We start from the raw sequence: 15627 nt of genomic DNA on the forward strand, positions 1-15627 counted from the left end.
TTGCCCTTAGCAGTAACTGGGTAGGTGTCTACTGCAGGGTCCATCTCTCAAATGTGTCATACATTTTCATGACCCAGGAGATGATGGGTCATATTTTTTTCTATGCATAGCCCGTGTTCAGGCTTGGTCCTTTATTGACTGCTTCCACATGGAGGAAAAGGAGAGCTGCTATAGCCTGTTACGTCACTCTTAATGTAAAGAAAGCCCTCATATCAATCAAAAGTGGACAATTGGACCAAAACACCAAGCCTAGCATTCAAGATTGTCTCACAGTTTGTGTACACATTATGATCTTAGGTCATGTTGCCGTCAGCCTTTATATGTATGCATAATTCATGTCATGAAATATGATTTGTGTGTCTTGAGAGCCCTTATTTTGACGTAAGGGTCTTAGATACTTATACTTACAGAGATGATGGTAGCAGCAATGTGTTCTTCAATTTCAGATTGGCACCGAATGGGACGCCAAGGAAAGGCTTTTCCGGAATTTCGGAGGACTCCTCGGGCCAACAGATGAGCCAGTTGGCATGCAGAAATGGGGAAAAGGCCCCAATGTCACCGTTACTGTCATTTGGGTGGATCCTGTTAATGTAATTGCAGCAACATACGATATTCTTATTGAATCCAGTGCTGAATTTACTCACTACAAACCACCTTTGAATTTGCCCCTGCGACCCGGTGTCTGGACGATAAAAATTCTGCACCACTGGGTACAAGTAGCTGAAACCAAATTCCTTGTTACTCCTCTCACCTTCTCTAATCGGCAGCCTATTAAACAAGGTAAGTTTCATTATTTTGTACAGGAATAATACAGTTATTGCATCTGTATTCACTGTAAATGCTGCTGTTAAAAATGAAGCAGCACTGTATTGGAAAAGGAGAAAAGAAAGGAATTTTATAGATACTAAATCAGAAGAAATTGTTGCACTAAGACAAGCGGAAGTGTCTGTATCCAGTCCGTAAAACACGGCCACTTTGAACAAAAGGCTATTTATATCTTTAAAATATGCACAGTTCAGAATCCAGAGAACTTCAGACTCTCAATAATCTAACAGCTGTTGTAAAAGCCATCATTTAGAAATAGAAGGAAAAAAGAACCTTTCTCTGCTGCTTTTCATTCACATTTGCTCATAAAGAGTTACAGATGTTTAAACTGTTATCTTGACAAAGTCTGCGTGTTTAACAATAAAAGCATTAATACACAAAATGCTGAATTAGACAAAATTACCCTAGGCCAGAGCTCACCTGACATATTGTCAGGTCCAGGCATTCACTCTTGCCTGATACCTGCCAAAACCTGCTCAGTACATGCCAAGCAGTTGTGTTACAGAAATATCTATGGATACCGCAATCCTGGTAAGTACACTATCTTACGCTGTCACCATGCTGACATTTTTTAGAAAGAAACCATTTTCTGCCCTGCCACAGCAGCCCTGAGCCATCAAACACGGAGGTCATTCTCAGGCTGCCAGTGTCTACAGGCTCCCAGCAGCGCTTTGCACTGGCACAGGCATTGTACAAGTGCTCAGGTCTTCAGCCAGTGCCAAGGACACTGGGCTGGGAGAAGAGAGAACGTTTTGTAGCCACACCTGTTTTCTTACTCAGTAAGATCAAAACAAGTTTGTTGCTATGAATATCTTTACCATTCTTCTTAACATGCTCAAGTGCTTCCATCTGCCCAGTATTAATATTCATAACTTCAGACATCTTAAAGTTGCTAGATACATGAATGATCCTATTAAGTTTTCAGGAGTTCTTCTTCCTGACAAGGCAGCAAATAAACTGAGTCAGGCATTCACCTTCCAGCATAACGTGCTGCTTCTGTAATGCAAACACCACCAGACAACTGCTGAGAGCTAATGCAGCCCTTATCTTGCTCAACAGGAGCTTGATTCTACACATTTCTCAGCTGAAGAGCTAACTTACTGATTTCTTCTTCTAACATTTGGTGGCATCGTTTGTTAAGCAGAAACTAAACCACCAACAACCTGCTGCTGTTACTAGCTAATAGGCAATGATAAATTGTGAAGAAACGCCATGTGTAGAAGGAATACATTTTTAAAGTTTGAGGCAACCTACTTCTAAACGCAGCTGTTACTGACTCGTCTCCTGGAAATTAATGAATTCCATGTTCTTTGCTAATTTAACAGTTAGGACGTAAATTGGGTGGAAAATACGGCATGTAGCTAGCAACCTTGCTGCTTTTCCCTATAATGTGAGAGCCCTGTGGACAGTTAAGTGTGTCTCAGACTTCAACCATGAATCCACACTTCATGGTATAAAGGCAAAACTCCCGTTGGTCCAAACTCTGAATCTGTAATAATTGCACTGAAATTATGGAGTTACTCCATATTCCCTGTTGATACACTGAGAGAAGACCTGGCTCATATTTTTTGTTAAAGAGCCCTGTTCATTCATATGGTAACTAGAATCTACTATAGGAATGAAATATAAAGCTTGGGAACAATGTTACCTAGGAAAAAAGCCTCAGGAGTGATTTGCTACTGATGATGTGATGTATAATCTCCAGATGTCTGAGGCATGAAGGTAAAGAAGAAAATTAATTACAGGGGCAGATAGTGACACTCCACTGTAGTTAGAATTGTATTTACAATGCAAATTCCTGTTGTTTGGGTTTTTTAAGGTTTTCTGTCTCAGTGACACTATTGTGTTCTGTGCAGGCAATTGTCATTTAGCTTTGATTTCCAGCTTTTGTCAGTTTGTCACCACTTTATTATTTAAATATATTTTTCTCTGCCAAATAAAGGCATTGTGAGAGTATGACAGAAGAATTAGAACTTCTAAAAGAACAATTTCTGTTACTGTTGTAAACAATGTGAAAGCTGCCAAAAATCTTCTAAAATGAAGGGATAGTATTGTCTTGTCTTAAAACTGAAAATAAAACATACATCAGACTTAGCTAGAAGTTGTCAGCAGAAGAGGGGAATATGTTTTATTAGGGATTTCTTTAATATTTTGTTCTTCCAACCATCCTCCCTCGCCCCCACCCCACCCCCCCAAAAAAAAAAAGAGAAAAAGAAAGCTATAGCTCTTGTCAGAAAGATTACCCTGGAAAGTAATTTGCTACTCCAGCAGCTTTTTGAACGACTGATGCGTTTGATACCACTTTGCGTGTCATTTTCTTTATAATGATTTGGCCCCCTCTGTCTCATATACTCCAGATGTAGAAACTGGAGTCCACGTAGTTACATACGTAAAAATCTGTCTGTGGTCTTGTGTGTAATTTGTCTGTGTCATTCTAAAAAGCGTTTGCACAAATCTGGCAGCAGCACAGCAGCCTCTAAAATCTTGTATCTCGAGAGCATGAACACAACAACAATCACTGTATTTCCTAAGTCATTACTTATCTACACATCACTTCGGCACAGAGCACAAGGCAAAGTTGTTTTCGGTTTCCCAGCATCATGAAGGGAGCCACTTGCTCCTCTTTTGAATAATCAAAGTGAAACATGTTCGTTCCTGTATCATGACTCTCAAAATTCATTATTACAATTCAAAATAAAAAAATTAATCATGGGACAGCTACCAGCAAAGATGTTTTGTTTAGCAGTTTATAAAAACAGCATATGCAACCAGTTCATTCATTTTCTATTCCCATTTATTTATTAATTTCAGCCTAGAGTCTGTGCATGCAAGTAAAACATAAAGGGAAATCAAGAGCAGGTGTTTTCTTTGATATTGTGTCCAGATGTGCTTAACTGACAGAATGTAAATTGTTTTAAAAACACAGATGCATTGACCTTTTCAAAACCTGGATCTATAAGAGTTAGAGAGATCAGTTCTTACATGGAATTACTGAGTATGCTGGGAAGTTTGGGGTGTTGCCACTGTAAATGAGGCTCCCAAAGCTATTTCAGTGGAAAGTCTGGAATCTGATGTTATTTATTCTTTCTTTCTCCTCTTACCCCTCCAGTCATCCAAATCTGTGTCTGTTTTCTCTAGTGTGAGGTGTGTCAGTGATCAGCTCTGCCTTCAGCAGATACTCTGGCTCGAGAGTGCCTTGAAGTGTTTGCCTGGTTGGTGAAAGAAAAAATTAAGTGAATGTGTGAGATAAATCATTTGGAGAAATTGGGTTCACTCGCTCCACCAGTGTCTCCTTCCCCCTACATCCTGCACAGCCAGATTCTGTTTTATTCTTCTTCTAAATGGCGATTTTGAGTTTCTCACCATATGGCTGAGTGTGTTAAAGCCAAGCACTCCATGCTTACCTTAAGGACACGGGGGAGGGCTGCCAAGGACCAGCAGGACGCCCCAGGATTAAATTGTGCCAAGACAGAGAGGAATGTAACGTGTGGAGGAGACAAAACAGGGAGAAGATCAGTAGAAGATCATTAGCAGTGATAATAGACAGGAAAAGGGGTTTCTTGCTGTCTGCTTTAGGCAGCCTGAACTTAAGTGCAGTTCAGAGGCTCGAGGCTGGATGTCCAGGTACCCTGTGTCAGGGGCTGGAGAGGCAGAGCCAAACAACAGGTATAATTCAGAGCATTTAGCCAGCAGTTCACAGACTATAATCCAAGCTACCAAGTAGATTTCAATTCCTAAGAAAACAGCAAATTCAGTAGAGGTTGGCTCTGCATCCCCATCATCCCACTTTCCCACCCTTCTGTGCTCTACAAAGTCTGTGTGAAGCAGTCATGCCAAGTGTGATCACACATGTCTCCCAGGGGCACTGAAGAGGGGCAAAGAAAAAGCCAAAGCAATTTCATTTTAAAATTTGAGTTTATATTCATGGCGAAGTTTCCACAGCAATCTCGCAGCTGGAGTGATGATAATGAGTTGTCATGCGTTTAATGTATAGTACCTATTTCATTAAAGCTAAATAGGTTACTGTGAGCCAGTGGGCAGATCCACTTCTGGGGCAGAAAAAGCCCCAAACCTCAAGCTGATACCAAACACTGGATTGAAAATAAATAAATAAATGAATAAATAAAACCCTTCTTCCTTCAAACAAGGAGGGCAGTGAAGGAGAGCATCCTCCTTCTTCGCCTTAAGAGAGACCTTTCATGTTCGGTTCCTAGCTTGATTGCATGCCCCAGACATGGGGCTTCTGATCTCTGCTGCTCCGCAACGGGACAAGGAGCCTTAAACGCCAGCTCCTGGTCCCTGTGACCTCTAACCGCAGCCACCTCTTTCAAAGACTTGACAGCATTAGCAGACATGCTGCGATGCACACATGCATCTCAAAGGCCTTTTAACCTAATCCATATTTATAGATCATCTTAATTAAGTATATCTTGGGAAACCTTTGTTTTGCCGTTGGTTGTTTGCAGTGGCTCAATCAATTCTAATTGCATCTATACGGATTATACAGTGGGTGGCAACTTGTGTCAGAACGCTGTGATTTCTTTAAATTAACCAGAGGTAACATGACATGTTCTTGATAAACGCAGTAATAGCAGCAGGCAAGTGCATGGCTGCAGAAGAGTAGACATGCCCTGGAATCGTCATTCTGAGAAAAACCCTGAAGACAGGGATTTGCTTCGAAATTTAGTTCAGATCCAGTTGACAAGGAGTCGATTAGCTTCACAGTGAGCAAATGCAGCACTGTCTTGTTTGCTGCAAGAGAAAACAAACAAAATGTCAATAAAAAATTACCTCTTTGCCAGAGGGTTTCAACACAATTCAAGTAAAGAAATAAAGCTGTACATTCTGTGTTGCTTTAAAAAAACCACAGGTCTAGCGCCTTAATATGTACCAAGGTAACCACATTTTTCATTCCTTAGCCCACTCTCTGTCTAAACTCATTTGCTTTTTCTGCAAAACGAAGAACAAACCCACACAAAAATGCTGAAATCCCAGCCTATGCAGCTGACTACAGGCTGTGTATTTAGTCCAAAGAAGTTATACTAAGAAAAGTCAGTCGAGAAATGAAGTGCCCTCCCAGAGTGAAAAGCAAACAAAAATGGGGGACAAAAATAACTCATTTTTTTAAAGCTATAGTTTAAAGTCAGTGGAATATATTTTGCATTGATACATGTCCTCCTGAAGTCAAAGGGCTATTTGGACATGTTTGCTGGCAAAAAAATCTGGCTTGATGTCTGCAATTCAACTAAATTTTGAATTGGTTGCTCTAACTGTACAGATTTAAATGTCTAAACACACATCTCATAGGGCCAAGCCTCTTCGTTATTTTTGCATGAACAAGGACCGAAGTGTCAGTGCTTTAAAAGCACGCCTAGTAGCTCCAGCCTTCTTTTATACAGTATTTCAGGGCTTGGGATCCACACTGTCCCTCTCCTGTCCCAGTCCAGTAAATTATAGAGTCATGATTCTCTCTCTTTTGTTTTTCCTTTAATGCAAAGAGGAATATCCCATGTCTGCCATAGCTTGGATGAGCAGCATCCTCCTTACTTTCTCCTGTGAACTTTGTTTAACAAAGACTTGGAGGCTCCAGGAGAGGGTTCTGGGTTGAATCCTCAGCATTTCCTATTGATTAGTATAGGTAGCTCTGCGCTCAGATTACTGTTACCCAGCTCTTTCTTTATAGGACACACAGACACCTAACTTGGGGTGTTCGTTCTGCTGTGGGGCCAAGCAATCCCCTACCAATACCGTGTCAGGGTTTCATCACGCATCTCACATTGGAGAAGCACATTTTCACTGTGGACAGCGGTAGCCCTTAACAGAGCAGTCTTTTCCTATCTGCTGATATTTGTGTGCAGCTTTTCAAAAAGTTTATCATCAGTCCCATTAAACGCTATTACTGTTGTACCTGCCAGCAAGTCCTTGCAGCACAGCCAGTTCTGGAGCAGAGCACAGCGGTCACTTAGTGGTGCAGACCGAAACAGCAGTGTTTTGGTGTGAGAAGCACAGCATATCCGACACAATTACAGCAATAGCAGAGTGGAGAAATTTAAATTTGTTGAAGATGCTGAGGTTATCACCCTTATTTTAGCAAAAGCAGCCCACTGATCTTAAACAACAAGGGTCACAGACTCAGAGACAAAGATGATCTCCTGCTGCATCACCAGCACTGGCTCCTACAGTTTCTGTAGGTTTCATTCCTTCCAGTCCTGATAATCCACCAAGTCCTGATGCCTGGAACAAGTGCGAGGCTAAGCCAGAGAGAAGAGCAAGTTCTGTTTCATCCTGTTATTTGTCTGAAAAAAGGTCTCTCTTGTTCCATGCACTAAACACATGCACAACAGGCTTTAATTGAACAAGCTCTCTGAATTGCCTGTTTCAATCAGATGATCCTGCTAGTAATGCCAACTCTTATTTGTTTTGGGATTTTTACTTAGAATGTTCCTATTTAATTAATATGTTGACAAACAGTCTTCCATATTTAATTGCTTCCAAAGGAGGAAATTTAATCATGTGTACTTGTTCTGTTTCTTAAACTGCAGTGCTCTGGCAGAGCACACTTTTGACACATGTGCATGGAATAAACTCATTTTGACTAGAGGTTATTGTGGATATCTACCATTTAAAATAAAAAGAGGGGTTTAGATGAATGCAGGAACAATTAAGTGATGTATAATGGTGATGGGGAGGTGCCAAACTAATTTAATTGGGGATTTGAAGTAATGGACTTGCACAGTATTGGACATTAAAGACTTTGCAAATGTAACAGTGAAGCTCCAATTAAATGTCCCTTTTCCCTCTAAATAAATGTACTGATTTATTGCCAGCGTCTGAGATACTGTCCTCTGCATGGAAGAAAGGACTCAGTGTCAGGCTGCAGTGCAGGCAGCAAGGACATGTGGAAGGAATTGTAGCTGTGAATATGTAATTCCTGGCCTCTAAACGCTATCTGAGCGCAGTGGCTTTCCTAGCCTGGAGTGCCCTGAATGGGCCCATTTTGTGTTCTAGACAGTGTGTATGTTGGCAGACATAAACATATCCTCTGTGCTGCCGGAGCGAGGATGCTTGGGAAGTCAGCTGAGAACAGAAAGAAATGGTTGAAAATTTACTCCCAAGAGGCACACAGTGACCATTTTGGAGGGTCCCATTCTGACATTATGAGCAGCGCCTTGGTCCGCTCTCAGACCTTAAGAAGTCAGCCAGCCTTAGACGAGGGCAGTCTGACCCACAGTGTCCAATTCAAGGTCTTTGAAGGCATTATCACAGCCTGACAATGATTTTTACTGAAATATTACAGATTTGGGGCAATGTACGGCATTCTGCTGAGGTAGAAGAGTTACTGTAAGGAAAGCAACCACAATGCAAAGAAAAGTGTCATTAGGAAATGGTTGTGATCCATTATTCGGCACAAGAGCTTGAAATATAATTGTCATTAGAGAATACTATCCCGGTGAGACTGGAGCACTTCCAGGGATGATGCTGGGCCTACACATATTTCATTATGGGTCCAGTCTGTCCAAGGCCATGGTGTTGTCCTTCCAATGCCAGGAATGGTACCACCCCGTTTTTGGAGGCAGACTGAGCAAATGTTGTGACTTTTCCACAGCAGGGCAAGGTTCATCAGTTTAGAAAAAGAAACACGCTGAGATCTTGGCTCTTTCTCTTAGACGAATCAATGATAGCACTTGAAGGTCTGACGAGGGTCAGCAGCCTTCTCACACCAAGCGTCCTTGAACTGTTTCCTAATTTCAAAGCACAGCCTTCCCTGGGTGTCCACAGGGGTAACTTCAGCTCCATAGGGCTTAACTCCCAGGCTGCTTCTGTGGTGAAAGAGGCAAAATTAGCTGCTTCTGAATGCAAAATGGATTTCTCCCAAGAAGGAGCTGCATGTTGATCAGGCTCCAGGTACAGACAGGAGCTCGTAGCTGGGATGCCCTTGAGGCTGGGCCTGCCTTTTTGTTGTGCTGTGCCAAACAGCTCTGTGTCGTGCCTGGGTGTCCCACAGCTCTGGGGATGCCAGTTGTACGTGATGATAATAAGGACGATGCTGCTTTCAGCCTCAGTGCTTCGCCCTGCTAATCCAGCACTTGCAGGCTTAGCATCACGGTGAGTGGAGCTCAAGGTGGTGAGCATGAGGAGCTGAAGAGCTAAGCACAGCCAGTCGTCCTCGGGATGCAGTGTGTTCTCGGTGCTGGGGAAATGGACTATAGTGCACCACTAACTTTTGCCTTTTCGTTTGCTGTGCCCTTAGATCCTGAAGGTTTCTTGGGTTTTTTTAATGCACTAACTTTTGGATTTATTTCTGCATTTCCAGAGGAAGCCATGAAGTATCACAATGGGCCTCCAAAGAACGCATACATGGAGCAAAGCTTCCAGGGCTTGAACCCCATCCTGAATATCCCCATCAGTGCTGCCCGTGTGGACCAGGCCAAGAGGAATGCGGGGCTCGTGGGCGCCCGGCTGGAAGCCTGGGTGGACTCCCTGGTCAGCAGCATCTGGTCAGCTGTGGACATCTGCAGTGCTGGCCCCACTGCCTGCCCGGTCATGCAGGGCTGCGCTCAGACAGCCTGGAGCTCCCTGAGCCCGGACCCCAAATCTGAGCTGGGCCCTGTCAAACCTGACGGTCGCTTGAGGTAGCATCCGGTACGCTCTCCTCAGGCATAGGTTTTTAAAAGGGAATTTAACCTTGCTTGTATGTGAATCTCGCACCAGATTTCAGAAACCTAAGGGAACATTATACTTTTTTGTTACTTATTGCAATATAATTAATTTAAAAAAAAAAAAAAAGTTCTGACAAGGCCTTTGGCACTGGCCTCTCCATCAGCTCTGTCAGGAGCAGCGCCGGTCGTCCCACAGCCTCTGCTGTCCCGTGGGGCCCCGGCCGTACCGCACGCCGCTTCACCCGCCGCCTCTGTGGGTTTCAAAACAGTAGCAGCAAGCCATGGAGAGGGCAGTGAAGGAGCAGCTGCTAAAAGTGTTTTTTAAAAAAAAAAATTTCTGTACCTCTGCTGTTTTATAGGCTTTCATTATTTTGCTACCATGAATAAATCATAGCAAAATACCCTTCTACTTAGACTTCCTGGGGAGGTTGGTTACTGCAGGCTAGAGCCTGTATGGCCCCCTTACCTCACAGAATATGAAATAATTATGGTACACCCTCACTTTTTTTTTTTTAATAACATAAAGTAGTTCTGGACTCAGCTAATGTCTGTTGTTATCCTAGTTAGAGAAAACGAGCAAAAGCAGAAACTTTCAGATTATTTTCAGAGATTTTTTAGACTAATTTCATGATAAACTCTAAATGGAACCAGTGTTTTGCTATATTTATGTCTCATGCAGTCATGTTCAACGTCTGGGTACTAAGAGTATTAGTTTAAAGAACAAAGAAGCATTTTGGATTTCAGCCCTTTCAAATCCGCAGGTTTTTTTCTAAGCCCACCAGCACCTAGGCATTTTCGCAGACTTCCAGTACAACAAGTGTGTATATGTAGGTTGGGGCTGGGTTGTGATGTGTCTGCTCACACCCTTTGCTGATTTTGCTGGTGAGTTGAGCTGAGCTGAGTTTTTTCTCAGGCAGTGGAGTTGCATGGAACCAGTAAAATGGTAGAATTGGGACCTGAATCTGCAAACAATACGTTTCTTCCCTAATTTGAGTAGTGGCTAGTAAGTCTTAACACTAATTCCTTCCCTTGACCTCAGATCTGCCAGCTCTTCATGAAGAAGGGTCCTTCTAGGCTTGTGCAGGGCATCTGGAAGGCTGTGCAGGACATGGGTTCCTGACTGAAGCCACGAGCTGAACGTGAAGGACAGCAATGCCATGTTTCTCAGTGCTTTTACTTTATTCTGTTAACAAACTCTACCCTTGCCTGTCTTCAGAATGTCTAGCAGGCTGCATCCTGTTTCAAATAGGCATGTTTTGCATCATTTTAAGCTGTATTTTCTACAGTGGGAAAAAATTTCATTTACATTCCAAGAACTTTTTAAAATATAGATTTTATATGCAAATTCATCTCCAACTAATGCATTTACATTAGCATAAAACATGCACTTTGTTGTTGTTGCTGTGATAATCTCTTGTTAACAACATAACCCAAAAAGGCTATTAAAAGCTATTGGGCTAATTAGGAAAAAAATCCTGTTGATGTAATGAAGTAAGGTATCTGTTTACCCTTCTGTGTGTATGGCTAACTTTCTGCTGATGAGAGTTAAGCGCCCACACCAGGAGGGAAACAGACCCTTAAATCATTCTGTAATCGCATCTCACAGAAAGGTTGAATTCCCTTTTAAACAACACTTGCAAGATGACCGTAACACACAGATCCCAGTGGCTTGTAGTCTCTCTCTCCCTAGTATTGGTTTAAAGCTACTTGCAGTTTGCTTTGGACTTGAAATTGTGGTGTCAGCTGTGCTGGCATTAAGGCAGAGCATTGAAATGTTTATCTGGCACAAAAATGGATGCATAGAAGGAACAATTTAGGTATTTATTATTTATGTTTTAGTCAATGACTAATTAGTAGGTGCTGCTGTTGCAGCTTGAAGATTATGTTATCTTACTAACTGAAGCTGCCTTTATTAAGAAAAGGCCTTCCTCCCCTCACACCTCCCTTTCTTTTTTTGTCTTGATTTTGACAGTCACAAGAGCTGTAGTTTTAGGAAAGCTTGTAGCAATGAGAGCTGGTTGAAATATTTCAGTCAAGATAATGTTCCAGCTTTTCAACCGGCTCTAGAGGCAAGCATGTTTAAAACCAGGGTTGCCAACAGGTTTATATGGTAGAAGCACAGTGTTATTACTTATTCAGTAGGGGTTTTCTAACAGTGCTTGTTTTTAATCTAACATTCCTTCGTGAAGTTCAAATTTTCTGGGGACCTCCAATCCTCACTGTGAAATCCAGGGCTTTAGTCACACTGATGCAATGGCAACTGCACGGTTCAAGCCCTGCGGATTAAATGAAGAACAACATTAGGGCACACAATAAAATTCATTAACAGTCCTAGTCAGTGATTGTTCTCAATGACACTACTGGGGTAGTCGCAAAATCTTCAGTCTGTCTTGCACATAAGTATATGTATGAGGGTGCGCCCACACACACACGCATGCAGATAACTTGGTTTTTAAATTTGATTCTTTTTTAATTCTTAAGCAGGAATGCTAAGTTTTCATTATTAACTAGACCAAGCAGAAGGTGGCAACAATCCCGTCTTTTGTGGTTAGAAGAAAATCTGCCACTTTTCTCATTTAAAACGTAAGGTGCAAATTATTTTGTTTTAGTACAAAAAAGGGAAAGAAAAGAAATGATTGCTGATATATCTATTTACATTATATGCTAGGTTTAAAAGATCTCAAAACAAAATTTGTATTAGTTTATTTTCTGAAAGACAAAAAGCATCTACACAAAGAAGTTTTGTAGCAAGCTGGCAATCACAGTGCTGCTGTTAAAACATACAATGTAAAACTGAAGCGGCTGGTCCTGCAGTCCTTTCTCAGGCAAAACTTCCACGGAGTGCCGATGCTGAGTAAGGACTTTAGAGTGAAGTCCAGCATAAATAAAAGGTGTGACAGTATGCTGTGAGTAAATACTGTCTGTATTTGAAGTCATTAAAGGATGAGCTGCCGTGTTTGGAACATCTTCTGGGGGCAGTGTCAAGTTTTGGACTTAAACGACAACCTCTACTATAGCTATTAATATGCAGGCACAGATACATAGGTTATATATGGGACACTGTGTCTGAGCTACAAAGTGCTGTAGTTGTGAAGAAAAACCATGGAAAGCAAGACTCTCTGCATCAGGGATCAGAGCTTACTCCAAGCTGATGCTGTGGTAGCGCTGCTAAGACCGACGTCCTGCTTAGTGGCTTTTCTGGTTCTGAAATGGCAGACACTTGGAGCCTGTGATGAATATTATATATTGTTAGAAGAGAATAACTTCACAGATCTTACATTTGGTGAAAAGGAGAATTCAGAGCAGGGACCCACAGTTCGTACAAAACAAGCAAGTTATGCTTCTTCATTTGAATGTGCAAGTGTTATTTTCCAATCACACTGGCTAGTCCTCGCTGAATAGAACTCCCAACTGAAAGCCAGTTTTGATCAAAATCCCTTTCTGTGCGAGAGGGGTGCATTTCCACATGCACACATTTGTCCTTGGTGTGTAATGCTTTGCTTGTTTAAATTCCCTCCCCATTCTGCATGATAGCCATGTAACACTTCTGTGATCAATCAGTATTACACAGAAAGAGAATGTGGCAAAATGCAAACATCTACATATGTGATTTAATGAATTACGTCCAAAGTCAGTCTTAGCATTATGCAAACCTGTTTATATGGTAATGTTAAACCTTGAGGCTAATAGAAATAGCTCAAATGACACTTTATTTCAGATTTGTCCAATTCTTTCTTTCATGACGTTTGGACATTGAGTAGTAATATTTGTATTTTTATTTTCTGATATTCAAGGTTTTTTTAGAATTGAAATAATGTCTTCATCTTTTGTGCTCTCAGCAAGCAGAGAATTTTAACAATTCCTCCATAATAGCAGGTGTTATACAGGAAAGTCCATCTGTATCTGTTGTTAAGCCTTCGTTATTGCTAAGCCTAGAGATACAGGAACATGCATTCGTGTGTTACAAATTGACTTTCGTAGGTATTGGCTGCAGTGCACAATGCATGTACAGTTGTTTAACGGCATATTAACAATGATCCTGCAGCACCTTCAAAAGGACCAGCTAATGTGTATTCACCTTCTGTCCATCTCCTACAGCACTAATTGCAATACTAATGAAGTCTCCATCACTCTTAGCTACGATTATAGTGAACAGAGTAGTGAAGTCAGTGAACCAGAACTGGGATATTCTAAACCTGACCAGAGGGAGAGATGAAGGGTAAAGAAGATGCTGAAACTTTGCAAAAGTTTGACACAATTGTGCTGCAACAAAACTTTGAACAAACTGGGTGCCTTCTGCACAGCAAGGCTGAGAAACACTGATACCGGTGAGATCTCAGCTTTGACATCCCGATGAAAAGAAAACAAGATCCAGATTTTTATTGTGGCCAGGCAATGAGGACCAACTTTCTGTTGATTTCTCTAGTGCTCTTTCATCACAGCTGGCAGAGAACTGCCAGTTTGCCGCCAGCTATCACACCCTCCTCGTTGTCTCCCCGGATCCCAACACTTCAGGAGCTGGCCGCATGAAACCTTGGCCAACTCCACCGCTTTCTGCTGAGCGGGAAGTTTTGTATTTGTGTGAGCCAAATCCCTTAGGCTTCTTCAAAGACCCTAGCTGCAGATCAGAAAAGTTTGCTTTTCAGAGCAGACTTCAGTCAGCTCAGTACTAACAGACGTGAAGGAGTTGGTAAAAGGATTGATAGCAATTATCTTTTCCTGATTTTCAGGTGTGGGTATTTAATATATGTAATAGTACGTTTGGTTCTTTCAGCAACAGAGTAAGACCAACCTGGTAGAAAGTGGCTAGCAGCGTTTCCCACTGGCCTTTACTTCAGTCTGGTTGTGAGAAGATAATGATCCATATGTGCTTTTATTTCAACCGTTCAAGGCCTCCAAGATAGTCTTAAGGATTCATATCATAGGACATTACATTAAACCCATATTAAATGACAATTGAAAACATCATGTAAAAGTCTTTCCAGACCAAACTGTCAGGCTTCTGCCAAGACGGCTCCAGCGCTGATGCCCACAGAGAGGGTAGGAGTGATGTAGCGTGGGAGGGGACAGGACACTGCCCTTTTAGGGGCCCAGCGGGAGTTGCTGAGAGCAGGAATACCTGCCTGCAGAGCCCCTGCTGAGGGCAGTCGCTGCTGCAGCTAGGCAGAGAGGAGCCAAACAAATGTGAATTAGGGTTGAGGGCAGCGAGGAAGAATTTGTAGGAAAATGCCTTTCTTCCTGTAGACTCTTCAAGAGCGAGCAATGCTCTGATTTGTAACTCCCTTCGAAGGCATAGAGTAGAAGAGGCTGGCCTTTGAAAACCTTCACCACCACCATCACAGTAAGGGAAAGAAGAATCAGGCTGAGAGCATTTAAAATTGAGGCAACAAGGTCTTATAGCCCATGATAGGCAGGACCACGGTAGCATTAGGCTGTCTCCAGTTAAGTGTGGTGTTGGCAGCGATTAACCCTCACGATGTGCTACTGCAGGTACCATGTTAATTTTGCTCCTTTATACTAACAGCAGTGTGTAGATCACTCTCTGCTCTTTGCTTCTGCCTTGGTTACCTTCTTTTGCTCATGGGTGCTATCACAGCTGCTACCTCACTGTCTGCAAACACATTTACCTGATAACAACAAAAAAAGGTACCAGAAATCTCCTTGAACTGAATGTACAATCTATGCAAATTCTCTTTCTTCTTTGTCAAAACCTAGAAGTATTACTTGTAACCTTGCCAAATAAACAGCAAGATACTGTACAGGTGCCTCTGATAACAGAGTGACAATTCTAGGCGCGGTTCATTGCGCTGCATTTGTATATTGTAATCACTTGACTTGTCTTTGGTTCTGTTGTAATTAACACCCTCGACTGAGAAGATAGCACTCGCTTGCTAGGGGAGCACCTTCAGTTTGCTGGGAATATTCTAGAGGAGGATGTCTATGGCATTTCGTTTTATTTTCCTGCTTACATCCAGAAGAAGGCACAGACCTGCTGGCCAAAATTAGGATGTTGTTTCAGATTTTCCTTGGGTGAATCCTATCAGCTTTGGATCGCTCGGTGTCTGTTCCCATTGTGGCATCCAGTGTGTTGCCCCTTAAAGAAAGCCTTACTTTCATCCTTTCTAAATGTGGCCTTAAACTG

At 42.1% G+C, this 15627-nt stretch overlaps 1 protein-coding gene across 1 annotated transcript in view; it reads left to right on the plus strand.

The window, feature by feature from the left end:
* Positions 1-9490, plus strand: part of XYLT1 (xylosyltransferase I) — a 106477-nt gene extending 96987 nt beyond the window's left edge. Inside the window, exons 10-11 of the mRNA XM_009324822.1 lie at positions 447-780; positions 9140-9490. Coding sequence (XP_009323097.1) covers positions 447-780; positions 9140-9462 — 657 coding nt within the window. The 3' untranslated portion in view covers positions 9463-9490. The remainder of the gene's footprint in view (positions 1-446; positions 781-9139) is intronic.
* Positions 9491-15627: the final 6137 nt, after the last annotated feature.

This window comes from Pygoscelis adeliae, unplaced genomic scaffold (genome assembly GCF_000699105.1).
Source record: "Pygoscelis adeliae isolate BGI_AS28 unplaced genomic scaffold, ASM69910v1 Scaffold85, whole genome shotgun sequence".
Classification (NCBI taxonomy): Eukaryota; Metazoa; Chordata; class Aves; order Sphenisciformes; family Spheniscidae; genus Pygoscelis; species Pygoscelis adeliae.